This window comes from Panthera tigris, chromosome A1, assembly GCF_018350195.1.
Source record: "Panthera tigris isolate Pti1 chromosome A1, P.tigris_Pti1_mat1.1, whole genome shotgun sequence".
NCBI classification, from domain to species: Eukaryota; Metazoa; Chordata; class Mammalia; order Carnivora; family Felidae; genus Panthera; species Panthera tigris.
In genome coordinates this window covers 196,337,648-196,363,212 of record NC_056660.1, presented here as the reverse complement: position 1 = coordinate 196,363,212, position 25,565 = coordinate 196,337,648, and the positions used below count along the sequence as shown (strand labels likewise).

Here is a 25,565-nt window from a genome sequence, read left to right as displayed (position 1 = left end):
CCCTTGGCCTACGAACCCCTTCCACCTGGATGTTCATCTCTACCCTTTGTCATCCCCTTGTATAAGAAACCAGTAAACATAAGTGTTCCCTGAGTTCTGTGAACCATTGTAGCAAATTATCAAACCCCCAAGGGGGTCGTGGGCACCCTGACTTATAGCTGGTCGGTCAGAAGCACGAGTGACAACCTGGGACTCGAGATTGGCATCTGAAGTGGGGGAGGGGCAGCCATGTAGGACTGAGCCCTTAACCTGTGGGGTCTGATACTCTTTCTAGGTAAATAGTGTCAGAACCGGTTAAGCTATAGGACATCCAGCTGGCGTCTCAGAGAATTGCTTGCAATGGACCCCCCCCCCCCCACCACACACACACACATCTAATGTCAGAACTCTTACGAGTGTGGTAGTCGTGTGAGAGTAAAGGACACATACAGAAGTGTCTTTACAGTTAGTGAGGACTTTTTTGGTTGCAAGTGCAGAAACTATAGTCAAATAGCTCAGACCAAAAAGGAAATTTATCAGCTCCCATAATAAAAAGCCCAGGAGGGGGCGCCTGGGTGGCTCAGTCGGTTGAGCATCCGACTTCGGCTCAGGTCACGATCTCGCGGTTCGTGAGTTCGAGCCCCGCGTCGGGCTCTGGGCTGATGGCTCAGAGCCTGGAGCCTGCTTCCGATTCTGTGTCTCCCTTTCTCTCTGCCCCTCCCCCGTTCATGCTCTGTCTCTCTCTGTCCCAAAAATAAATAAACGTTAAAAAAAAAATTAAAAAAAAAAAAAAAAAAGCCCAGGAGTAGGTCTTGCTTCAGGCACAGCTGGATCCAGGGCTCAAACAAATGCATTTGGAGTATCCTACCATTTTGGCTCCACTGTACCCTGTGTGGGCCTTATTCTCAGGAAGGCTCTCCTTCATGATGGGGAAGTTGGACACCACTGGCCCCAGGCTTATATCCTATCAGACAGCATGCCCAGGGGGAGGAGAGATTCTCTTTTTCATAGCTCAGCCTGGGACTGGCTCTCACTGGACAATCTCAGGCCCATCTGCAAACCAATCACTAGGACCACAGAGTTGGAATACACTTGTTGGTGGGGTCTGCCCTACTTAACCACATGGACTGATGTGGGGAATGAGTAGTCCCACTCAGGAAAGGCCTATTCGCATGACCCCCAAGCTGTTTCTGGAAGAAGGGGGAAGGACATTGGCCAGCCAAAAATAACAGTTGCCCACCACAGGGCCCAGTGCATTTGCTGGTACACGATAGGCACTGAGTTAAATCCCATCCCCCCCTTTCCCATTCCCTCCCTAGGCCACTCCGCAGCCCCTTTCCTTCCTAGTCTCTGTCCTCTCCAAGGAGAACGACAAACGTGGTATCCTGGTACTACCTTTCCTAACCTTGTGGTTCTCGGTCCTGTCCAATTTGCCCCGTTTTTGTCCACTATTTTCTCGATTCCGGTGTGTTAACAGACAGAATGTCCCGTATTCCCTCGCTGACTTGGTTTCCCTTATGCTGGCGCTGGCTGCTCTGGCAGCCTCCCTCCCCAACTCGCTTCCAAGCTGTTGCTGAGATGTTGTGCACCCTCTCCCAGCCGGGGCAGGGTGACGGGGCGTGACATTTAGGAAGACGCCAGGCTTCAGTTGCACCAAGGCGCTGTTGCCTCCCTGGAAAACAGGTCTATAATTGAAATGATAAAGAGACACAAAGTAGGAAGAAGCTACTAATTAAACCGATTATCCTTGTCATGGTAGGAGAAAATCAGTCCCACATCTCAGCTTGGGAAAATAGCAGGCTCCTTCCAAAGTCTGAACACAGTTTGCTTCGATGATGAGAAGGGCGTTTTATCACCGGTGGGAAGCCCCACAAACGAGACTGAAACAGGAACATTGGAGACTTTCTTTGAAAGTCTTCATTTTGAAAAATCTGCCCCGTTCTTCATTCTTGCTAAGTTTTTAGAATAAATCAAGTATCTCCAGAATAGGCAAGCCCATGCCCCACCCCACCACCCCCCAAAAAGATTCAGACATAAGCCTTGAGAATTATTCAATTATGTATTTTTTAGAATTATCCAATTATAATTTTTGAATTGTAAGGAACCCATTAGCATCCAACCAAATGATGGCTTGGGGGGGGGCCTTTAATAATCCCCCAGTACCCATCAGTTTCACTCAGGCCTATCCCCCCAAACTAATCTTGCCCTCACATGCATATTTTGCAGTTGACTCTTGACTCTTGAACAACATGAGGGTTAGGGGCACTGACCCCCACAGAGTTGAAAATCCGTGTATCGTTTTGGCTCCCCTAGAGCTTACCTACTAACAACCTACTGTTGACTGGAAACCTTACCAATAACATAAACATAGATTAACGCGTGTTTTGTGAGATATGTGTATTATATATGGTATTCTTTTTTTAAGTTTATTTATTTATGTTTGAGAGAGAGAGAGAAACATGAATGGGGGAGAGGCAAGGAGAGAGAGGGCCAGAGGATCTGTAGCGGGTTCTGTGCTGACAGCACAGAGCCTGATGCGTGGCTCGAACCCACGGACCGTGAGATCATGACCTGAGCCGAAGTCGGACGCTTAACCGACTGAGCCACCCAGGCGCCCTATCTATATACAGTATTCTTACAATCAAGTAAGCTAAGGAGAAGAAAATGTTATTAAGAAAATCATAAGGAAAAGAAAATACATTTACGGTGCCGTATCGCATTTGTCAGAAAAACGACCCACTTGTATGTGATGAGTTCAAACCACAGTTCAAAGCAGTGTTGTTCAAGGTCAAGTGTACCTTCAAAACAAGCCCCCCCCCCCCCCCCGCTTCCAACCCCAGTGCTGAGCCAACCTCCTCCATATAGAGAGTCTGGAGATGCCCCTGAAGGACCCTTATGTATCACACCCTCTTGGCTGGGATTGTAGTGTCACAGCCGTCAGCGGGGAGTGAGTGCCGCACGAGTGACAAGCCCTCACGGTTCCAGCTTCTACTGCTTCTGGCGAAACCTAGAAGCGTCGCCTTCTCTGAGGCTGTGTCTTGCCCCACAGAAGAATTTGCAGTTGCAAATCATTTACATTTTTACTTGAAATAGTTGTAAGGAAGGAAAGTGGGAATCGTCAAGGCGGCTTACCGAAACCAGACTGGGCTGAGCTGGGGTTGGGACAGAGGCACTCAGGTGCAGCAATCACAGGCCCGGAGCATCAGGGTCGGAAGGTCCCCAACAGGTCCTGCCTTTGTGGGGCCCATTGTTTGTCCACGGAGCCCCAAAAGCCAAGTTTTGCCACGTCTATGGACCTTGTATATGCCTGTGTGGCAGACAGCATCACAGCCTCTACCCCACCTCCCCGCCCCCCCCAACTCCTAGTGCCACAGCAGGCTGGGTCCTCCCAGGGGCACTGGGGATCCACCAAAAGCTGGCTCACTTACAAATAATTAAAAAAAAAAAAAGACAAAAAACATGTAACAGAAAAAACCAGGATCACTTGCTATACTGCCAGTAACCAAAAAAAAAAAAAAAAAAAAAAAAAAACCACACACACAACAACAACAACATAACCCACAGCTCTTGCTAAATTCTACTGTTTGTTGGAGGCTCCAAGCCTCAAATCTGTTCTCGTTCTTAAAAAGGTAGGTTAGTGGGGCACCCGGGGGGCTCAGTCAGCTGAGTGTCCGACTTCGGCTCAGGTCATGATCTCACGGTCTGTGGGTTCGAGCCCCGCGTCGGGCTGTGTGCTGATGGCTCGGAGCCTGGAGCCTGTTTTGGATTCTGTGTCTCCCTCTCTCTCTGACCCTCCCCCGTTCATGCTCTGTCTCTCTCTGTCTCAAAAAAAAAAAAAAAAAAAAAAAAGGTTAGTAAGTTTCAGATAGATGTTAAAGACACAGTAGCACCAAACTGGTCTCTGTCCTTGAAGAAACCGGAAGAATTCGGGGTGCCTGGCTGGCTTAGTTAGAACGATATACGATTCTTGATCTCAGGGCTGTGAGTTCGAGATCCACATTGAGTGTAGAGATTAACTGAATGAATAAAACTTAAAAAAGAAAACGAAAAATTGACAGAGGATTGGAAAGGAGGCCTTCCCCCCCCCCCTTGATCCAATGTTATTAAATCGCAGGTCCAGGTACATTCAAAGTCACTTGGGTGCCACTAGTGACAAGGGCCCCATTCCTGGGGAACTGTTGGGATATCTTCAAAGCAAGATTATTTCCTCATCTGGAAATGATGGACCAGTGGCTGTCAAGGCTGTTAAGGGGCACTTCCACTGCCAGAATAGAAGGGCAGGTGTCCAGAGAAGCCCCCTGACCTGCCTTCAGGGACCCGTGGTGTGGAATCACCAAGCTTCCTGGGTGGGCTTTTCAATGGTTCATGAAAGTACCAACACCCTTGATGCGCCCAGGAGATGTTCAGGCCCAACCTGCCCCCTGGACGGCAGCCCCAGCTCTGACCTCCTTATTTCTTCTTTTCCTTCCACAGGCGGGAGGGAAGCACTACCACCCAACCTGTGCCAGATGCGTACGTTGCCACCAGATGTTCACCGAAGGAGAGGAGATGTACCTCACAGGTAGGCAAATGCGGCCTCATGGAAGGCAGTCCTATCCACCCATGTCTATAAAGGAGACACGGTCTCCTTCATTTCAGTGTTATCTTTGCTTTGGCTTCTTCTCAAAATTGCAATTAACTCGCCCCTCTCCGGGTGGTTTGGCAAAGTTGCCGGTGTGGCTAATATGAAGTGACATGTAATCTGCCTTCCGTCCCTGTGCGCCTCCGCCCGCTGCTTAGCTGGCCTGCTTCCCTGGCAGCGCTCTGAGCAGACTCCCCTGGCTCTGCCTGGGGGCGGGAGGTTGAGCTGAAGCAGGCCAAGGGGACAGAGGACCTCAGAGAGATGCCTGTGTGGCAGGCAGCACCACAGCCTCTGCCCCCGCCTCCCCCCCTCCCCCCACATCTCTGAGTGCCACGGCAGGCTGGGTCCTCCCAGGGACGCTCAGGATCCACCGAAAGGAATGGAAGCAAAGAGGGACTGGTTTCCCTCCGCCACTTCAGAGGGCCCAGCCGTCAGGCCCCAGGATCCTTGCAAGCCTTCTTATTAGTCCTCAGGCTCTGCTCTGTCCTCCATCCTCTGCCCAGTCCAGCCTCCCGGGGCATCGTCGTGTCCTTGGCAGAGCCCTGAGCCCTGTCCAGAGGTCTTCAGGGCCCCTCCCCACCCACCATCTCAGGTACCAACACTTCAGCCTTGCGTTAGGACCCTCTCACTGGGGTCTCAAGCTGCCTTTCTCTTTCTGGCCCTGGACAAGCCCCACATCTCAGCTGCCAAAGCCAGTTTCCAGTTGCTTCTCCGTCCATTCCACAACTATTTTTTGAGACCCTACCATGGGTGGGCTCTGCCCTGGGGTCGTCAGTGAGCTCCAGCTCCAGCCTGAGCCCCACTGCCCTACGGCCCGATGGGGGGTGGGGGGGTGCAGTCAGTAATCCCACAAATAACTGTCAATAGTGATAAGCTTTATGAAGGGGGGAGGCTTGGGACTCTGAAAGCACTTAATGGGTGGGGTGCGCATCAGGGAAGGCCCCCTGAGGAAGGGCCAGGAGCGGGGATCCAAAGGATGGGTGGGCGTTAACTGGACAAACAGGGGAGGGCTGGGATATGCCCCCTGAGGGGATAGAGGCGGGTAAAGAAATGACAGGCGTGGGAGACCGGGAGGAGACGGAGGGGAGAAACGAGGCTGCGAGGTGGGCAGGGGTGGACAGTGAACACATGCCCTGCTGCCTGCCTCCTGGAACATTCTAGTCTTCCATGCCCCCGTTTGGAAATCCTGCCATTCCTGGCCCAGGTTAGTCACTGCCGACTCTGTAACCCCCTCAGGTGCCCCCACCCCGCCCACAGCCTTCTTCCCAGGCTTCTCCAGCTTGCAGCAGAGTCCTTGGCCTTCTCCCTGAGACCTTTTGATCCTGACATTGATCCCACAAGTACTCACTGTACAGGTGGTCACTGTTGGCTGATTAGTTGGATAGCTGGCCCATTAGTCATCCCCAGATGTTTGAATAGCCCCAGGAGGGCTCTTCCTCCAGATTTCCCCACAAGGCAGAACTAAGGCTGGGGACACAGTTACAGACAGCATGTCTTCCTATCAGGCTTGTTCTCCCACGAATGCCCACGGCCACAAGTTCCCTCCACTTGCAGTGAGTGCCTTTGCCCAGAGTAGGACTTCGCAACCTTAGCACTACTGACATTTGGGGCCAGAGAAGTCTTTGGCGTGGGGACTGTCCTATGCATCGCACGGCGTTTAGTAGCATTCCTGGCCTCTACCCACTAGGTGCCAGTAACGTACTCCTTCCCATTGGGACAACCAAAAAGATGCCAGACATTGCCAGATGTTCCCTGGGGGGCAGAATAGTTCTCCGTTGAGAACCACTGGCCTAGAGATAGTCAACAGAATCTCGTACCATCTACTGGGACTGCCGGAGCAGGAATTCCTATGCTGGATTGAACTAGGTGACCATTCCTAAGATGCTGTGATTTTACAACTACTTGCTTGCATGTACAGTCATACAAGTACTGGAGATGGAAGGATCCCACAGGCCACCCTAGACTGTAACGTAACAACCTCATGGTACAGATGGGAAATGTGAGGCCCAGAGACAGGTAGAGAACGTAGGGCCAGACTGGTCTTATGACTCCCACCCCAGGGCTCTTTCAACCTCACCTCCCGGGACCCAGGCTCTGCCTGTTACTTAGGTCCCTGCAAGGACTGGACCTCCTCCTTCCATCAGTACTGATCCCTAGGTGCCTGGGTCCCCGAGTGCGTGCTGCAGCAGGACCTTGGGTTATGTGCTAGGACATTCCCCCTGAGTCTCAGCAAACTGCATGATGTCTTCATGAGCCCTGCGTCCATGGCAATCCGGACTTTGCACTTAGTCTGGAAACTTTTTGCATGGTATTGCTCTCCCCCTTTCCTGGTGAACACATATCCTAGTGTTGAAACCGTTCTCTCGTACACATTACTAGAACAATCAACATCTTTATCTCCCTGCCTGAATTCTCAATCCTAACCTTGCCCTATTGGGGGCCTTGAACCCTGGCTCCACTGCTTCCTGAGTTCTTGACCCTGGGCCAGCCTCTTAACCCTGAACCTCAGTTACCTAGCCTGTAAAATAGGCTAGTAACGGTCCCCACACGGCATAGCAAATTCCTGACACATGGAAAGCTTTTAGTTCATTCATTCATCCAACAAATACCTATTGAGCCTTCACCTGTGTGCCCAGTGCTGCCTTAACTACTGGAGATAGAGCAGCGAGGTCCAACAAGTTGACCGCCCTCACAGAGCTCACATCCTTATGTACCAGAATCTTCTAAGCCCTGCTTCTGGCCAGAACTTCACAGAATGCTGAAAGAGTTAAGTGATGAGGTGAACAGCTTTGTAATCATTCGAGAGAATGCACAATCAAACCTACGACAGAGATGCCTGCGGGAGGTGGGAGATACTTTTGGTGATGAAGGAAGGGCCTGTCACCCTCCTCCTTAATTATCTCCATTCCTACCCTCCTGGCTCCTGGGAGAGTGGGAGTAATTGCAGGGCGCTCAAGGACCTGCCTCAAGGGATGCTGAGTGATTCTACAATGAGGGGGACCAGGCCATCCCGTGCTGGAGTCATGCTGACTCCGGCTGTGGGTGTCGTGGGGGAGGCAGCCACCAGGGGGTTCTGCTCCCACTGAGATTGCCTTGGACACCCTCCCTGGGTGGGGGTAGAAAACTCTCCTCGTAGGCAGCACAGAAGTGGGAGAGCCCGCTGAGAGCCTGGACTCCTGGGTTCAGGCACCAGTACTTCTGCTGATGGGCTGTGACCTTGAGAAGTACCTTTCTTCTCTGGGTCTCTTCCTTCACCTATAAGACGGGGAAAATTACTCTGTCTCTCATTCATGCATTCAAACTGGGGCCCTTCTATGTGCCAGGCTCTCTGTGATGTGCTGGGTGCTTGGACGTGAATGAGGCACGAGAGTTTGCTTCATGGGTGAAGTGTACTGTCAGGACGGGAGACCGACTTAAATAGAAGTGTAAACACGATGACAAGCTGTGATTAAGTGCAGAGAAGGGAAGGTTTGGGAATGTTTTGGCCTCCTGATCTTTTCTGGGAGGTCAGGGGAGGCTCTGCTGAAGAAGGGAGATTTCAAGCCAAGAGTTTGGAAATGAGTAGGAGGTGGGAGGGTGAAGAGGGGAGGAAAGATGGTGGAGGCGTTGGGAACAGCAGGTGCAAAGGCCTGCGGTGGGCGGAAGCATTACACGGTGGAGAAACTGAGGCAGGCCCACACACCTCACCCACAGAGAGCAGGTGTGCTCCACAAGGTCCTCACGAATATGGGAGAGAATGAATGTGAAGGTGCTAGGTGCCCCGTGAAGCAACATACATGAGAGAGAGCATTAGGAAGGCTGCAAAGTTTAAAAACCCGGCCTTTTTTTTTTTTAATGTTTATTTATTTATTTTGAGAGAGAGAGAGAGCATGAGCACAGGAGGGGCAGAGAGAGGAGACAGAGAATCCCAAGTAAGCTCCACACTGTCAGCACAGAGTCCGATGCGGGGCTCGAACTCATGGACCGTGAGATCACGACCTGAGCCGAAATCAAGAGTCGGACGCTTACCCGACTGAGCCACCCAGGCGCCCCCTAAAATCCCAGTCTGGTCAGTTCTGTAGCGGGACACGGCAAGGCACTGGCAGCCAGCCTCGGGAGCTTCTTTTGGTCAGTTTGTTTGCGTTTTAATCACTGCGTGATGGCTTTCTGATGAGCTCTAATTGGGAGAAGGCTGACGTCTGTCTGGATGAGAACTTCCTGGACCCCGGGAGACAAGCAAGTTTTCTTTTGTTTGTTCTAAGTTCTGTTGTTCATTCAGCCTTTTAACTGTTTTTGTAAAGATGCCAGATTTCTAATCTGTTTGTTGTCCAAACCCGTCATTTGAGCTTCACCAGGAAATTAGGTCATTGAATCTGTGCAGCAAAATTAAGCGCCAAAATGCCGCAGGTTCGGGCAAAACATACTGAAATCACGAGGTTACAGCTGCTGGATCGGTGGGAGTTTTCTAAGCCCCAAATGTGATTCATGAGATAGATTTTGGTCTTATTCTAAAAATGCCTGTGCCCAGGAAAAAGGAAAGACAGACTTTGCTCCTCTCCTTCTTTCTTATACTAAATACACCCCGATTCCAAGGACCTGGGGGGGAGGATCACTGGGAGCCCCGGAGCTCAGCTGCACAGTTCTACGCAGGTCTCTGTCATCATTCATGTATTTAACTAAAACCAACAGGCAGGAAATCTGTTATGAAAGCCTGACAAACCTTACTCTGCTAAGGAAAGTATTGTAACAAATTGTAGGTCCTACTCCATCAGCTGATAATTCATGAAGCACTTACTATGCGCCAGGCACGGTTCTGAGAGCTTTAAATGCAGAATCCCATTTTTTCCCCACAACAGCCCTATGAGCTAAAAGCGCCATTAACCTCCCCGTTTTAGAGAACAACGAAGTTTAGAAAGTTTATGTCCCTGGGCCGAGGTTAGGCTGGCCTATCTTCCTAGGCTTTGTTTAAGGCAGTTTTCTTCCATTTAGCTTCAGAATTCTTAACCTGTGGTTTGTAGTTGGCCTTCTGAATCCAATGAATCCCCCGAAGTTGCTTACCAAAGCTCACACCGTAGGTATATTTCTCTAAGGAGAGGGTCTGTGGCTTTTATCAAATTTTCAGAGGTGTCCACGGCCCAAAATAAAGTAAGGAGCCTTAGTTCTGTGTTAATGCAAATCCAGACCGGAGCCCTGAAAGCTTGCTTTGATAATTACACCAAAACCTTCTCTTCTATTTCAGATCACGTTTTTTTGTTTTGTTTTGTTTTTGGGGTTTTGTTTTTGTTTTCTTTAGTTCGGGCGATATAAGGCCCTGGCACCAGGAGGTATGTATTTCTGGCACGGCCGGGGATGCCATTGATATATAGCGGAGGTTTCTCTTTCCTCTGACGAGCACCTGAAAAGAGGTGCATGGAGGAAGCAGATGTTCAAGACAGGTGCCTTCCGCCCTTCGGATTGCAGAACACCAGCCCTCAGTCATAATCGACGCGTCTCATCAAACCACACTTTAAAAGGCACTAACGTCCTATTATTGGTTGCTATAATCTAGTAGTTTAGCATTGTTATTTTAAATTGGATCTCTCCACTGACAGCTTAGTTTGTAGGAGTAATGCTTAAAAACTTTAAGTCTCATGTTTCCCCAATCCTGCTACATAATTTTAGACTCTTCCAACATATCCCGTTACCGTACTAAATTGATATCTCCTAAAGTCTGAAACTACTAAGCATATTTCACTTTAAATAGAATACATTTTCATTTTGGATGAACTGCAATATTTTTTTTAGACTTTTAGGGTTACCAAACATCTTGAATCCTATAGAAAATATTACAGCATAGTAGTTTAAAGTTGGTGATTTAAAGTCTGTTTCCAACTTGCTTCTTCTCTCGGGTCACCTCAAACTCAAGACGATGTGACCATTTTCTCGCCAGTTACATGTCACATCTACTTCACCAGCCAATTTGTCCACGTTGGTCAGAATTAGGTCCAGAGTAGCAATTTCCCTGGCTGCTTCCTCTGTTTTCTGGGAAACAAAATTGCCCGCTGGGCAAGTCAAGAACTTGTCAGATACTCGGGTTTTAGCTCAATGAGATGTTTTATTAGTCTGGACTTTTTAGGCGGCAGAAACAACTTTAGGTAAAAGGGCATTGATCATCTCACAGAACTGAGAAGCACCTAGAAACAGCAGGGCTGGGTTGAAGGGCGCACAGGGCTCAGCAGGTGGCTGTGCTCTATGCTTCTTTCTCTGTGTGGCCTCCCGCTCTCCCGCCCTGCCCTGGCTGCCTCTGTGTTGGGGAAGGAGGGCTCCAAGGGCACAGAGAGGCAGCATTCCCCGCCAGTTTAAGCACAGAAAGCCCAGAGAGACTCGGAGGAGCCCAACTTGGTCATATACGCACACCCAGGCCAGGGCGAGGAGACAGTGTTGGACGGGCGGGCAAGACATCTAAGCTCCCTAAACCCCAATTTCCCCATCTGAAAACTGGGGGTAGCCTTAGGCCCACTTCGCCAGGCTATTGCGTTAAATGAGCGAATGCATGATGAAGGCTTGTAGCACCGAGCCTGGGACCCCCGGCTCTGCCAGTCCGAGCTGATATAAACATCCAGTAAGGTGGAGTGGCCATTCCCCATGATGCCATGCACTAAAAAATGCTGGCTGTTGTCAATGTTACCATCACTATTAATAGCCCTTAGCATAGGGCTTAGCCTACGTGGGCAATAAATGCTAGTCATCACGGTTAGTTTCTACTTAAGTACTACAATTATAAAGCATATGGCATAAGGCCTGGCTTAGGCACTCTCTAAATATTAGTTATAATGATGACAATAAGAATAACAAGAATGCACGACACACAGAAAGCACTCACGCATTTTAATTACCGTCCTGGCTGTTGCTATCAGCCGTTACTATTGCCTGTGAACTCCCGCGCACCTGGGCTCCGCCGCCGTCCTGGCAAACAGATTTTTGTTGAGGTAGGGCAGGGAAGATAATAATAATCCCAACCACTAACACTGTCACGGTACCCACTCTAGGTGGACCTTGTTCTGCGGGCTCTGTGAATGGTAACTCACTGATGCTCACTCACAACAAGCTCCGAGGCAGGTACTGTTCCCATCCCCCATTTTATCAGCGGGGAGACTGAGGCACAGAGAGCTAACTGACTTGCTCTGGACGATGCAGCTAGGAAGCGAGGTATAAGTGGCATTCAGACCCCTTAGGAATAGTATACTCAGTAATGCATGGATTGCCTGATATGCGGCGAAAATTTACCAGTGCGCAGGATTGTCTGAAGACGATATTTGCTTCCATGAATATGCTGGAGTGTGCCATTAGACACTTCCCACTGCCTTCCCCTAGACCCTAGCAACTACTACTCTGCCATTTGCCTGTATAGATTTACCTATTGGGGAAATTTCATAGAGACAGAATCCTGCAAAATGTGGGCTTTCGTGTCTGGTTTCTTTCACTTAGCATTAGCATAATGTTTTCTAGATTCATCCATGTTATAACATGTATCAGTGCTCCATTCCTTTTTATGGCTGAATGATATACCAGTGTGTGGACACGGCACATTTGTTTGCCCAGGCAGGGATTTTCAGGGAGCCAAAGGGCCAATCCAAGATCCTAGCAAGCCTAGGTCACAAAGGCTAGTGCTGCCACAAAGCAGAGAAGCCTCACCCTGCTGTGGTCAAGAGAAATCCGGAGAAGAAGCCTGCTGTAAGAGAACACCCTGGCCGGGAGCCAGGTTTAAAAACCTAAATGCCTGCTTAAATGAACAAGAAGAGCTGAGAGGCAGACAGCAGGGAGGGGTCACTGGCCACCTGCAGGGTCTAAAAGCATTCATGTAAAAACACCGTGCTGGCCAGATAGAACCTTTGGGTGGGCCGGTTTCGGTCACTGCTGTGTTTGTAACGCTGGCCGGGCGGTCTGCAAGACTGTGGCACCAGGACTGATCTGGCATTAAAATTTCCAATGATCCAAAAAAAAAAAAAAAAAGAAGAAGAAGAGGCTTACCACCCAGCTGAGGGACAGCTTTGGAGATTCAGATCTCAGCCTCTGAATCAGCTTACACAGAATAGCTAACCCTTCACTTCCATAACGTTTACAGGAGGTTTTAACTGCAGGACCTGGAACTGTCAGTGATGGTCTCAGAGGACGAGGGTATGACTCATGAAACCAGGAGTCTAACAAGCAAAAAGTGTTGACTTCTCTCAAGAAGTCAAAGAGTTCTTACGTCTTATAAAATTGGTTTTCTTTATCCCATCACATTCCAAAGGAACAAATTTGGAGTATTAACTGGTGTCCAGCCCTGTGGTTTTTCAATTTGGAGTCATAAGTTATCCGGGGAGCTTGTTAACATCACATATTCTCAGGCCCCGCCTCCAGGAGTTGACTTCAGGGACTCTGTGGGGGCATCTTACCGGGATTCTGGACAGCTGGTCCCCAAACCCCACTTAAACAAACCCCAGTCTAGTGACTATCTGATAGACACTCACTCTGGAATTGTAGCTGTTGAATCAGAGTCTAGATTGTACCACTTGTCCAAATCTCTGAGCCCAGCTTAAGGGATTCATCTGGCCTACAACAGAATATCATGTGTCTTTTGTTTTATTCATTCAGTCAATGAGTATTTATTGAGAATCTACAGTCCCTGAAGCTGTATCTGCAGATAAGACAGATATGAGTCCCACTCCTTATAAAACTTACATAAGGAGCGGGATCATTGGGTAGGGGCAAATAATTCATTCTTTCTATACAGAGAAATCTGTGAAGATAAAGCACAGAATCTCCAAGGGTAGGGCGTTACGTGCATCAGTGTAACTACTTCATTGTATGTCTCCTCTAGAATATCCCTGCTGAGCATGTTTCTACCCAGTGTGTACTTACATGCTTCCAGGGACAGGGAGCTCACTCTCAAAGGGGCCCGTTCAGTCCTCAGACATTGAATTTTCATTCCCTGAAACTTCTGCCCCGGTCCTTATTACAAGACACGCAGAACAAGTTCATTGCTCTTCCCACAGAGTCATTAAGATATCAAAAACCTTTTTCACCATTCTGCTAAGTATTCTCTTCTCCACAGTGAAAACCCTACTTTATGGCTTAATTTTGGGTCCCCTCTCCGCCCTGGTTACCATCATCCTCTGGGTACCTTTCATCCTGTGTCTCATTTTAAAATGCAGAGGTGGGGGGGTGCCTAGGTGCGTGCCTCAGTTGGTTAAGCTTCCAACTTCAGCTCAGGTCATGATCTCACGGTTCATGAGTTCGAGCCCCTCATCGGGCTCTGTGCTGACACCTCAGAGCCTGGAGCTGCTTCAGATTCTGTGTCTCCCTCTCTCTGTGCCCCTCCCCCACTCGTGCTCGCTCTCTCTGTCTCTCTTTCTCTCTCTCTCTCAAAAAATGAATAAACATTTTTAAAATAACTAATTAATTATAAAAAAAAAAAATAAATAAAAATACAGAGGTGGGAATCCAACCAGCCATTCATTTATGTCTTTATTAAACACACATGAGCCAGAAACTGTTTTAAACTCTGAGGAGAAGCCCGTGGAAGAGAATAATGGCCTTCCGGATGCTGTCTTTCTGTCAGCGTCACCCGGTTGAGCTAGTGGCTGGTGGCAGAAGCTCAGCCGGCCATCATCTCGTAAGGGTCTTCGTGAACAGATCACCTCTTCTTACTTTAACTCACCTCCGTCTATCACTCACAGCCAGCAAGTTCCTTCCCTGTTTAATGTAGAGGCTATCCTGCCAGCTCCCAAACTTCTGATTTCTTTTCCTTTCTAATTATATTTTCTTTCTCGCCTTTGATTCTCCCCCTGCCAGCCCCCCACCCCCGCCACTTCTATAAACCTGCTTTCCCGTCTGCTGAGGGCCGAAGCCATTGGCAGCCCAGCTTTATTTCAGAACAGACTGTGTCGGTGGCGGGACGAGACCATCTAGTCTGACCTCCACTCTTTACACATCATTTCCCCCCATGAGAACTTCTGCCTGCCTCTTTCCCCTCAGATGCCTCTTTCGCTTCATCTCACGACCCTCTTAGACATCTGTATCCCCCTCATCCATTTCCTACCGTGACCTGTAACATGTGCTTCCTGCCAGAGCCACAGGGGTAAACAACTCCTGGTGGACTCAGCAGCTTCTCAGACCCGGAAATGCTCTCTCGAATAACTCCCCAAAGCAAGGATCCCCACCCATCACTTGGTCGCAGACACACCCTGTGACTGGCAGGCTCCAGCCCGCAGACCCAGAGTCCCTCTACTGGGCTCTGAGAGCCATTGCACTTTACGTTAGCAGGAATTAAACTCGTGTTGAATTATTAGGAACTCACAAGAAACTCAGCAAACAAAACTGAAAGGACCCTATCTCATAAATGACAAACCGGGCCTAGAGTTAAACTTTTGGAGGTGAAAATAATCTCTGAGACCATCCAAACTCCACCTCGTTGTTATTTAGACGCAGAAACCGGAACCCAGGGAGAGGGTGTGTCTGGGGCCAAGAGGAGGCAAGAATCCAGGTTCCAGAAACCAGACTCCAGGCTCCTTACCTTCAGACCTATCCTCTCTGTATCACGTTTTTGGGGCTAATTTTTCAACTTTACGCCACCCCGTCGATTGGCCCGCATCCCAGGCCTGGGGGTTCCAGGCAACAAACCATAATGGAAAGTATATCCTAAAAACAAAGTCAGACAAACAAATGCCATCTGGGTGCTCAGGAATCCAGCCATTTGCTGGCTCCTTTCCTTTTAGGGCTGGTAATAAGAGGAATGGCACCAGAGGGATAATATGTTCCTATTTTTCCTTCTAATCCAGGACACCTGTCTCTTCTTTGGGGAATGTGTAATATTTGGGGCTTCTTCCCAACATGTGACCAGCCACCTGTTGTTCATGCCTTCCCAAGATGGCCTCTAGACTTCGGTGCCCACAATAAAATGCGGGCATTTGCGATATACTATATTTGAAGAGTCTGGAGCCTCTTAGGAATTAGCAGGTCAAGACAGTACACTCAAGCAGAATATACACCATGACCCCACCTCCCCTTCGGTTGATAGATCTAGTAGACTGTCATAAGTCTCTGAAGAGAAAGGAGGTTGGCGTTCACCATGGCCTGTCACTTCATTTCACCTGCACTGTCATTCATTCATTCAACAAATATTTATTGACCACCTGCTACTTGTCACTCACTGCCAATCATCCGCTCATCTGTTCACCCTGCAAAACACGTACGGGGCCTCTGCTGAGAGCAAAATCCCATTCTGGATGCCGCGGGAGATCCAGCAATGAATAAAGCTCAACCCCTGCCCCGAGGAGCTTCTAATTTGGTTAGGGCAATGAATCCACAAGCTACTGTGATGTGAGGTCGTGTTAAGAAAGATACAAAGAAAGATGGATCACAGAGAAGAGAGAAGTCTCTCCCAGCTGCCAGGTAAGAAAGTTTGCAGGAAGATGCCGTGTGGAACCTGGACCTTGAGGAATGGGTAGGATGTGGCCAGGTAGAAAGGTGGGGGGGGGGGAGGGTTGCATTGATGTTGCAGCAAAGAGCCTGGGACACCTGGGGGTGCTCCTGGCCACTGTGTAGGGCACTTGTGCTGCTGAGGGACTACGCTGAGGTGAGGAGGGCAAGAAAACTAGTAGGTATGAAAGGTCTGAGCCTTTGTTATTTTGCTGTGCCCTTAGGTTCTGAGGTTTGGCACCCCATCTGCAAACAGGCAGCCCGGGCAGAGAAGAAGTTAAAGGTAAGCAAGCCGGTAGCGGTGCCGGACCAGACTTTTTGCCACCGGGTGGGGGCCCTGTGTTTTAGTAGGGAGTTGTTCCTTAGTACACGCGCTCCCAACTGTGTACCTGTATCCTTAGGTTTCCTTAATGGTAACACCTGCCTCATGGGACTTTTGCGGGGATAAAGACATTGCATGCGAGAGCACTTTGAGAACCGTGAAACACTGTATTGATGTGAGTTTTTAGCATTCCTGGGGCAAGGCTTTCACCTTAGCGAAAGATGCGGCCTCTCTGAAGCACACACACGGCGGGGGGGCGGGGGGTTTTCCCGAGCCTAGGGTCATTTATTAGTGATTATTGACACACGAATTGGCAGTTTGCAAAGCATCAGCCACTCTCTGATTTTATTTCTTTAACCCCATGGATCAGATGGGACAGGGAATTTTATCCTCTCTTGGCTTGTGAGAAATTCAAAGTCGAAAGAGGATGGTGATTTGCCCACAGTAATGCTGCCAGCAGAAGCACAGCCCGTGTCCCCAGGCACACGCTAGGCCAGCTGCGGTCCTGCGTCCCTTTCAATTACCACTCTGACTAGTACCAAGAAGTCCTGTGAATCTGGGTTCCTGTTCCAAGGACTGCAGGGAGGAGCCCAACTCCTGAGTCCTCGATACTGTGGAGGAGAAACCTGGGTGTGTGTTGGGGACGGGCACTGGATAATATCCAAAATGCCTCTGTGAAAGAACTGGTCTGTTGACATATAATTTTGTTTGAGCCGTGAGGTTCTTTTTCCCCCTGTTTCTTCCAGGTCCTCTCCCATTTAAGATGTAAAAAGACCTAATTGCCCTTTCTTCCCCAATTTCCACCTTTTTGGTGGCATTTCTCAAATCCAGTTATCCTTCTACAACCCTGATGCTTTTGCCATGGCTGTGAATCACCTGTATCAATATTTTGTCTTTAAGTCAACCCACTGTTCTTTGCTTAACAGAACTTATTTTAAATAAGAAAACCAGCATTACTTGCTTTAACAGTAGAAGGCAACCATAAAACACATTCAATGCAAATGAAATGTTTCTTATAAATAAATCTGAGAAATTCCAGCTAGATGGCGTTGTTTAAAAAAAAAAAAAAAGGAACTGTCAAGAAAGTTGCTAAAATATATTAGCACTAAATTAAGACTTCCTCCTTGATCTAACCAAGAGGAATGAAATACAATTTTACATTTTACACGCCCATTCTGCAACTCGGTATCATCAAATGCTCCCCCTAAATTCATCTTCCCATGAACTAGGATCACTAGTTCATGACCCACAGTTTGGGCAACACTGCTCCAGAGCCCCAAGTAGAATGCTTTAATTCTAAGCTGTGGCGTGAGAAATCTGGCAGGAAATTTAGCAATCCCAAAGACCAGCCCCTTCATTTTACAGATGGGGAATCCGGGATCTCTAAAATCACATAGTTCACCAGTGATCCTTGGTCCCCGTTCTGTTTGCTTTTCAACTACATGCTCCCACTCTCAGGGCTGCACTGAGGTTGACATAGTGCCATTCGGCTGAGGGAGCCATTAACACATCATTGCCACCGTTCAGAGAAAGATTTTTTAAGTTTATCACTTATGCTAATGTTAATTCGCAATGGATACCCTGTAAAGAATCAATACATTATGCAATTGCATGAAGTGTAACCTGCTGGTATGTTTTATATCAACAAACTGCTAAGGAATAAGTACTAACCAATTTTATTCGTTTAAAGTAAATACATTATTGGGAGGATAACCCCCAATGAAAAATTTTATGAATAAATGCTTACCTCAAATATGTAAAACAAACAAATGAACAAAAATCCAAATTCTGCCCAACAGCCCAAAGTCCTATGCATTTCCAATTCCATTCACACTGAGACATGGATTTAAAAGGCAGAAAATAAAGAGAAAGTACAGAAGGCCAGCAAGTGCATTTCACAGTGTTGTCGCTGTCCCCTGCACAGCCACCTTCTTCTTCCCCGCCCCTCCTCCCCTCCAGAGCGAGGTACACCTTCTCACTCCTTCTGTCTCCTCTCTCCCACAGCATAGGCGGACGTCCGAAACTTCCATCTCACCCCCTGGCTCCAGCATCGGGTCACCCAACCGAGTCATCTGCGTATGTATCACTTTTCAGCCACCAGAGGCCTTCCTTAGCCCCAGGTCTGGGATCTAAAGAGTTCCTGAGGACCCCCAAAGATAGCTGTGAGGGGTTTTCATCCAGCTAATGTCTTGTGCGTGCCTGTCATGTGCTAGACTCTGTGCCAGGTCCTGAGGACACAGTGGGGCACAGGGAGGACATAGACGCTGCCCTCACAGAGCACACAGCCTCATCAAACAGTGTTATGGGGATAATCAAGTGCAGCAGGAGCCCAGGAAAGTGCAAAGACAGAACCCTTGATGAGCTCTGAGACCCCTGCAGTGTGCGTCCTTCCCCATTGTTTAACTGAGACAAGAGTGAGACCAAAATCTGGGGTCAGAGTGGCATTCAGAGTAGGGACTGCGGGGGAGGTCCGTGTGGAGATAGGGTTGGGTGACAAGGAGGCAGAGAGGAAGAAGAAGCCGTGTGAATGTGGATTTGCAAATGTAAAGAAAAGCTTACTGGTGACCTAAGAAGTTCAAAGGTGGAGAGGACCGCAGGTGTGTGCCTGAGCTCCCATCCCCGAAGCATTCAAACAGAGAAACTCATCACTTGCAGGGACATGGCAGAAGGGACAAGAGTTGAGCCAGATGAGCTCAGAAGTCCCTTGGATATGTAACTTATCCATTCATTCATTCATTCATTCATTCAACAAACGTGTGCTAAGTGTCTCCTCTGGGCTGGGTCTGTGCTGGAAAATGGTGGCGAAGTGCCCTGGCTTGATGCCTGTCCTCATGACATTGACTACATGCGTAATCACTCACAGTTCTGATAAGTGCTACTAGGAAGAAAAAGTTCAGGGTGCTCTGATGATGGTGCAGATGGACAGAGGGACGGACAGCCTAGGACCAACTGGAGGAAGAATCCTGAGAAAGAAACACTTAAGCTCAGACCTGAGAGAGAAACAGAAGTGAGTTAAAGCAGGTGGGGGAGGCAGAGCCAGAGAGGACAGAGATGAGCAAAGAAGAGGAACCATCTGACTGCAGACTGTTCCAGCCTTCCCCAAGTATGAGGGGCCACGAAGGCCAGAAGAGGAGGTGGGGCGGGGGAGCGGTCTACAGCAGGAAAACCGCTCCTGGTAAGAAGTTCTAGATACAGTCCCCAAACTAGCCAGCCCTGAGTGGGCCCTGACCACCATTGCTTCATCACGATTTTACCTCAGATCCACATCCAGCTTCCTCCTTGATCCCTGGATAATGCCCCTTAGTGGAACTGTTTCCTTTCCTTTCTTCCTCCGTTCAATGAAAATCAGACCTAAAAGTTACCACGGACAGCAACTTCAGTATGGTCAATACTGCCTTGCGGCTCCCGCAGACCAGCGCTTCGATCACAGGCCGTACTCACTGAAGAGTCCTGTCCAGAACAAGAGAGACTGTCGTCCCCCCGGTGCTATGAACGGGGCCAGACGCACGCAGAATTCGTGAGCTTAGTTTCAGGGCCTACACCATGAGAAGGCTATTGACAGAAGTGAGCACGTCTCCCGCAGAGCATTGCCAGGACATACGAACTTGGGGAATACATACATATAGCAGCGCTCTAGTGCCTTTCATCCCTGGCTGGTCTCCCCTGCTTCTGAGGAGCCTGGCTAACCTTTGTGAAACAAACTAGGCCTGGTGATGCGCACCCTGGAGTCCTGGAGAAAGAGCGCCGTGTCGCCCCTCTGAGAAACAGCTCCATACAAGTGAACAAGAGCAGCTGGGGACACCTGCCGTTGAGCTGTCCACCAGGGTGGGGGGATGGAGGGGAGCTTGCCCGTGGAGATCAGTTCCCCGCGCGTGCCAGTGTAGACATGTGTCTCCCTTTCTGTACTCTCCTTTCTCACTTTTTAGAACGCTCACCTTCAGCTGCTCTGGGGAGTGACTGCACGTGATGGGGGCCATGTTTTCGATCAGACCATTCCAAACATGGCTTCCAAATTCAGGGAAGGAACCATCCCACCACTTTGGGAACATGCGATAGCAGACAGAAAGAGAAGAGTGTTGGCTTAATTTTCATAAATACTGAGGTTTGGTATTCAAATAGAGTTATCACTGGACCTGGAGGGGGCAGGCTCTTTCCAGCTTTGCTCATCCCCCGCTTGACTGCTAGAATCGTCTTCAGGAGGTTTGTCTTCGACCAGCCCCACACGTTCTCTGCCTTCCTTCCTGGCTAATTATGTTGGGATGCCTCTGTTCAATCACTGAGCCTCCAAACCTAAGGCTCATTTATAACCCTATAAACAAGGAGCCTACAGGAAGAAATATAAATTTAGTATTTCTGAGGTTTGGACTAAAGCACTAAGAAGAATATTGATGGGTCGAGACAAGTCTGCAAGGTGCCAGGAGCTCTCAAGGTCAAGACCTAACATCCCACAACAAAAGGCGGCAGTTACTTCGGCAGGTGGACCCTTCTCACAAGGTTCCCTTGACCCACCCACCCCCAGATCGGTACAGATATGGTGCCTGAGCTGGGCAGGCTGTGGCAGAGATGACATGGTGCATCTCTAAGGGTTTAGCTGAGAAGGTTCTGTGAAGGGACCATTCACAGAGGTGTCGGCAGGGTTAGAGGACCCACAAGACATAGTGTGGCATGCAGGGTCTACAGCAGCAGGAGCTGTCACTACCCTAAGCCTGAAGAGATGGCCTGGCGAAAGCTGGCGCCGTGAAAGGCAGCCCTGGATAGGATCGATGCCCACCACAGCAAGGGCGGTGCCAAGGGGACAGGTACACAGGTACACAGCCTCTCTCGCCATCACCCCCCTGTCTGCAGGTGACCCCCCCCCCCGCATTGACCCAACCCAACTGAAATCCAGGGAGTCTTGATGTAGCCCATGGGGTCTCAGAGCCCAAATCAGGGCAAGGAGGAGTGGACAGTGGATCTAGAGGCAATGGAGAATGAACACAAAGTGCTCAAACAGTGGTGGGCTGGGACCAGGACAGAATGATGGAAGGACCCTGGAAAGTGTTTCAAACAGCAGTTCTCATAAGGTCTTTATGAAAGTTGCCCTCTCTGCCGTAGTTTTGGCTGGAGACTCACCTGGGCCCCAAGGCACTAGAAGAATGTCATGAGGATAATTCAGTTTCTTTGGCGTCTCTGTCTAGTGGCCTCGCAGTTTATCTCATGTCAGGACCTTGCAAGCCACAGTAGTTATGGGGCGACAGATCCTTGATGACCACAGCAGAAGCGGGTCACAGGGGGAACAGGTAGAAGATGCAGACATGGAGAGGACATGGCTTCAGAAGCCACGAGAGGTGGTCTCCCCCATGCAAGGGGAAGCTGTCTCTTCTTGATCAATGCAGTTCTAGAAAGCTGAACTCAGCCAACGGCAGAGTTCTCCACCTCTCCACCTGCCAAGCTAGCAGAGGCTACTGGAGAAGGCCAGTTCCCAGGCTAGACTGGCTGGGTTTGAATTCTGATTTTGCTACTTATTGGTTGTATGACCTTGGGCAAGTTCATTGATTTCTCTGTGCCTGTTTCCTCATTCAAAAAATCGAGATGATAGGCATGCCTACTAGTAGCGTTGTGAGTTGTAGGAGTTAAGGGAGTTCATTCCTACAGGGGACTTAAGACAGAGTCTGGCCCGTGATGAGTGCTCACCCAGTGTTAGCTAGTGTTTCACTCTCCGTGGTTAATTGTCTTTATCATCTCCATCATCTTCAAGGAGCCATGAACGAGGATATCCTTCCTGTGGTGGGGGGTGGGGGTGGGGGGTCAAAAGGCAGTCCCCACCCAGGCTGTGTGGTTCAGACTGGATTCAAACCTACTGGCTAAACGGTGCAAAGTGCAGAACGTTTTGAGCCCCAGTTTCCTTCTCTGAAAAATAGTAGTAACATTGACACTGACTTCACAGAGGCATCCGGACACTTAGAAGAGACAATTCCTGCAAAGCACAGGGCCTCCCACCTAAAATGCGCTCGATCAGTGTTAGCCCTGTTGGAACGGATGGCCTCTATGACCTGCCTGATTCTAACACTCTCCTCATCTTCCTAAGACCTTGTCTCTAGCGGAATCTGGAGAAGCTCGTTGCCCCTGTGCCTGGTTTTTGTGTCCTCTCCCTTTTCCCTCTTATCTCTCTGCCTCTTTCCTATACCTTTCCTCTTCCTCAGGCTAAAGTGGATAATGAGATCCTTAATTACAAAGACCTGGCAGCTCTCCCCAAGGTCAAGTCCATCTACGAGGTACAACGCCCCGACCTCATTTCCTACGAGCCTCATTCCAGATACACGTCCGACGAGATGCTGGAGAGATGTGGCTATGGAGAGGTATGGCGTCTCGCCCCTCTCTCGGGGGCTGTCGAAGGAGAGGAGGCCCACAGGGTCCCCAGCCACTCCATCACAGACAGACACTTCGGCTTCCACAGTGTTGGCCCCTGGACTGTTATAAACTGGAATTTATAGTCAACATTTAAAAATCAAAATTTCACCCAGAAATCTGGCTTTTCTTGAAAAATCAGAGCAGGTGACAGTACACCAGGATTTGTACCATCTGGAGAGGGGGGGAGCAGCGCCTTCTATAGGCAGGACATGGGCTCCCCAGTTCTCCCCAGTCTCTGCCACCCCCTGAGAACCCCAACATGGAAGCCGAGAACCTGTGACCACGTATCACTTGAGCTATTGTTTTTCTTCTAATGGAGTAATCTTATACACAGCCCATGGCTGTCACCCCCTGACAGGCTCAGTGGCCTTAGGTTTATAATCCCTGGTAGGTTGGTTCTCTGGTTTTTGCACGTGGTCTTAAGTCCCTATGCTCAGAGCAAGAGCCGCTTTTTAAAACTCAGCATCAGATGGCTTTCGAAATAATTCAGTGGTGGCTGGACAAGAGAAAGTGTTCTCTGGAGAAGGCAGCGTGGCTGTTACCCCGAAGGTCCTGGCAATCTCTATCTCAGGCAGCTTCTAGCCCCATCCATGGCCCCTGAACTGAGATTGTTTAAAGGGATTGTGTAAATCCCTGGCCTGGGGAGCAGGGACCCAGGTTCTTGTCCCCACCCCAGCACTGCCCCCTTCCTCTCTAGAGGGATTAGGGTTCTTTGGTTGGACAGCCCAATGCCGAGACTCTCCGGGCCTCTAATACGAACCGGGAACAGGGGACCAAGTGTCAGGTAGAAGGTGATGCTCCTGAAGCCAGAAATGGCTCCCTGGGCCCCACGAGCCAAAGCCAACTCCAGATCCGTTTTGTTTCACTCACAAAGTCTCTTTTGAAAATGCAAATCAGTTGCCAATATTTACACACAGAGAGATTTCACATAACAACCTGCATTTCTGACTTGTCCTGGAAACTTAAGGAGCTGTGTTCACATTGAGCAGGTGTCCCGGGGCTGAGCGGCCAGCGCCCTCTGCAGGATGGGATGTCTCATCTCCAGTCTGCTACACCACCCTCCAACCCAGATCCCACGTTGATGGCAGCGGCCTGGCCTTCAGTTGGCCTTACATTTGGGTCCCCCGCCCTGCACACTGTTGTCATGAACCACAGAGGGTCATGAACTGGTAGAAGGACAAGGAGGGGTCAGGAAATGGCTCTGAGCTTGTGGTGAAGAAGCCCGGGTCCAAGCAAAGACCCTGCCACGTCGTACCCGAGAGGCCCGGAACCACCCCATGCCCTCTCTGGGCCTTGGTTTCCCGTTGGTAAAAGGAGCACACCATCTCTGGGTTTCCTGCTCTCTGTGAGCACTGCTGGTATCCCCACACGCTAAGCGCACCTGCTGTCTGGGGAGGGGGCCCAGGAGCAGCTGCAGGCCGGCCTCTGCTGTGCTACGTAACCCTCTTTCTCTCTCCCTCCTCTCTTTTCCTTTGCTCCTTCCACCATGGCCTTCAAACTCTTCGCTTCTAAGTCGCTGGGAACACTATCTCCCTACTCCCAGGTAATCGAGCTGGTTCAGGAAGACCTTTTATATGATTGTGTCCCTTTATGCTGACCAAGCCGACCACTGGTTTCACCCCTCCCCAGCCCCCTGGGGGGCTCCCCAACCACACCACAGACAGGAGACTTAGAAGCATGATCTGGCGGAAGTGGCTGCGGCATAAACAGTAGAGGGTGCACCCCTTCTACCCAGAGAGGGCCTCCCTGATGCTCCTCTGATCCTTGGCCAGGATTCCAGGCACGTGACCTACAGGTTCTGTTCAAGGGACAGAGTGATGGGTGAAGGCCCCAAAAACTTGTCTCAGGCCATGTGTGTAACCCAGGGAGGGGGCCTCTGTATTCAGAAGGGCAGCACCATGAATTTTGGATCCCCTAGAATCCTAGATTCCATGTCCCTCCCCCATCTGCCTGCTAGACCCTTGAGCCACAGGCCTGCCGCATCGCCGGCCTTGCTCACACGGCCCACTTCCTCCCCCAGGACATCTACGAGAGCCTGGACCTCCGACAGAGAAGGGCCTCCAGCCCAGGATACATCGACTCCCCCACCTACAGCCGGCAGGGCATGTCTCCCACCTTTTCCCGCTCGCCTCACCACTACTACCGCTCTGGTAAGGAAGGGGGAAGCCCCCAAAGGGACAAGAAGAGCCGGGGGACAACGCAGTGGCCGGCTCTGTTGCCAGCTGCAGAGACGGCACAGGGCCCCTGCCCCAGATCTCCGTCACCGCACGGCCCTCTGGGGGTCTGTGACCACACCCAGGTGACCAGCTGGGCCATATTGAGATGCCCCTAGTAAGGGGAGAGAAGGGGCTGAGAAGCAACAAGAAGGCGGGTGGTAAGCTTCCAGGAGAGAAGTTGCAGGCATCCCAGCAGCCTTGGCTGGAAGAAGACTCCTTTGCCGTTGGCCTTGGCCTGCCCCATCCAGAGGGTAGAGCCAGAGGACCAGAAACAGGCCCAGCCTTACGCCCTCCGGTCAGGCCATCCACGGCCACCTTGAGGTTAGGGGTGAAGCAGGTGCTTGGACGGAGGAAAGAAGTAATCAAGAGGGGTGGTGGGGAGCTAAGAGGTGCAAAGTCACCTTCCTGATGCTCAGTGGAGTTGATTCTTACAACCTACAAAATCTGACTTCGGGGTGAGGCAATAAAACAGGGTCCAGCCTGTTTGTGCAGACACGGTGCATGAGAGCACAGCCCCTCCCCGCCATCCCTGCTGTCATCACGTCACTGCTGCCTTAACTGCCACCGCGTTAATGCCTGTTCTCTCTGTGCCTCTGTTCTTTCTGGGGACCACTGC

The 25,565-nt window shown here is 50.0% G+C and overlaps 1 protein-coding gene across 4 annotated transcripts in view; it reads left to right on the top strand.

The window, feature by feature from the left end:
• Positions 1-25,565, top strand: part of ABLIM3 (actin binding LIM protein family member 3) — a 110,530-nt gene that overhangs the window by 67,680 nt on the left and 17,285 nt on the right. For 2 of the 4 annotated variants that reach the window (XM_042994637.1, XM_042994624.1), the window contains exons 8-13: positions 4,453-4,540; positions 16,246-16,304; positions 18,348-18,419; positions 22,526-22,681; positions 24,247-24,276; positions 24,754-24,883. In XM_042994637.1, coding sequence (XP_042850571.1) covers positions 4,453-4,540; positions 16,246-16,304; positions 18,348-18,419; positions 22,526-22,681; positions 24,247-24,276; positions 24,754-24,883 — 535 coding nt within the window. The remainder of the gene's footprint in view (positions 1-4,452; positions 4,541-16,245; positions 16,305-18,347; positions 18,420-22,525; positions 22,682-24,246; positions 24,277-24,753; positions 24,884-25,565) is intronic. The other 2 variants (XM_042994629.1, XM_042994640.1) reach the window with 2 other exon arrangements.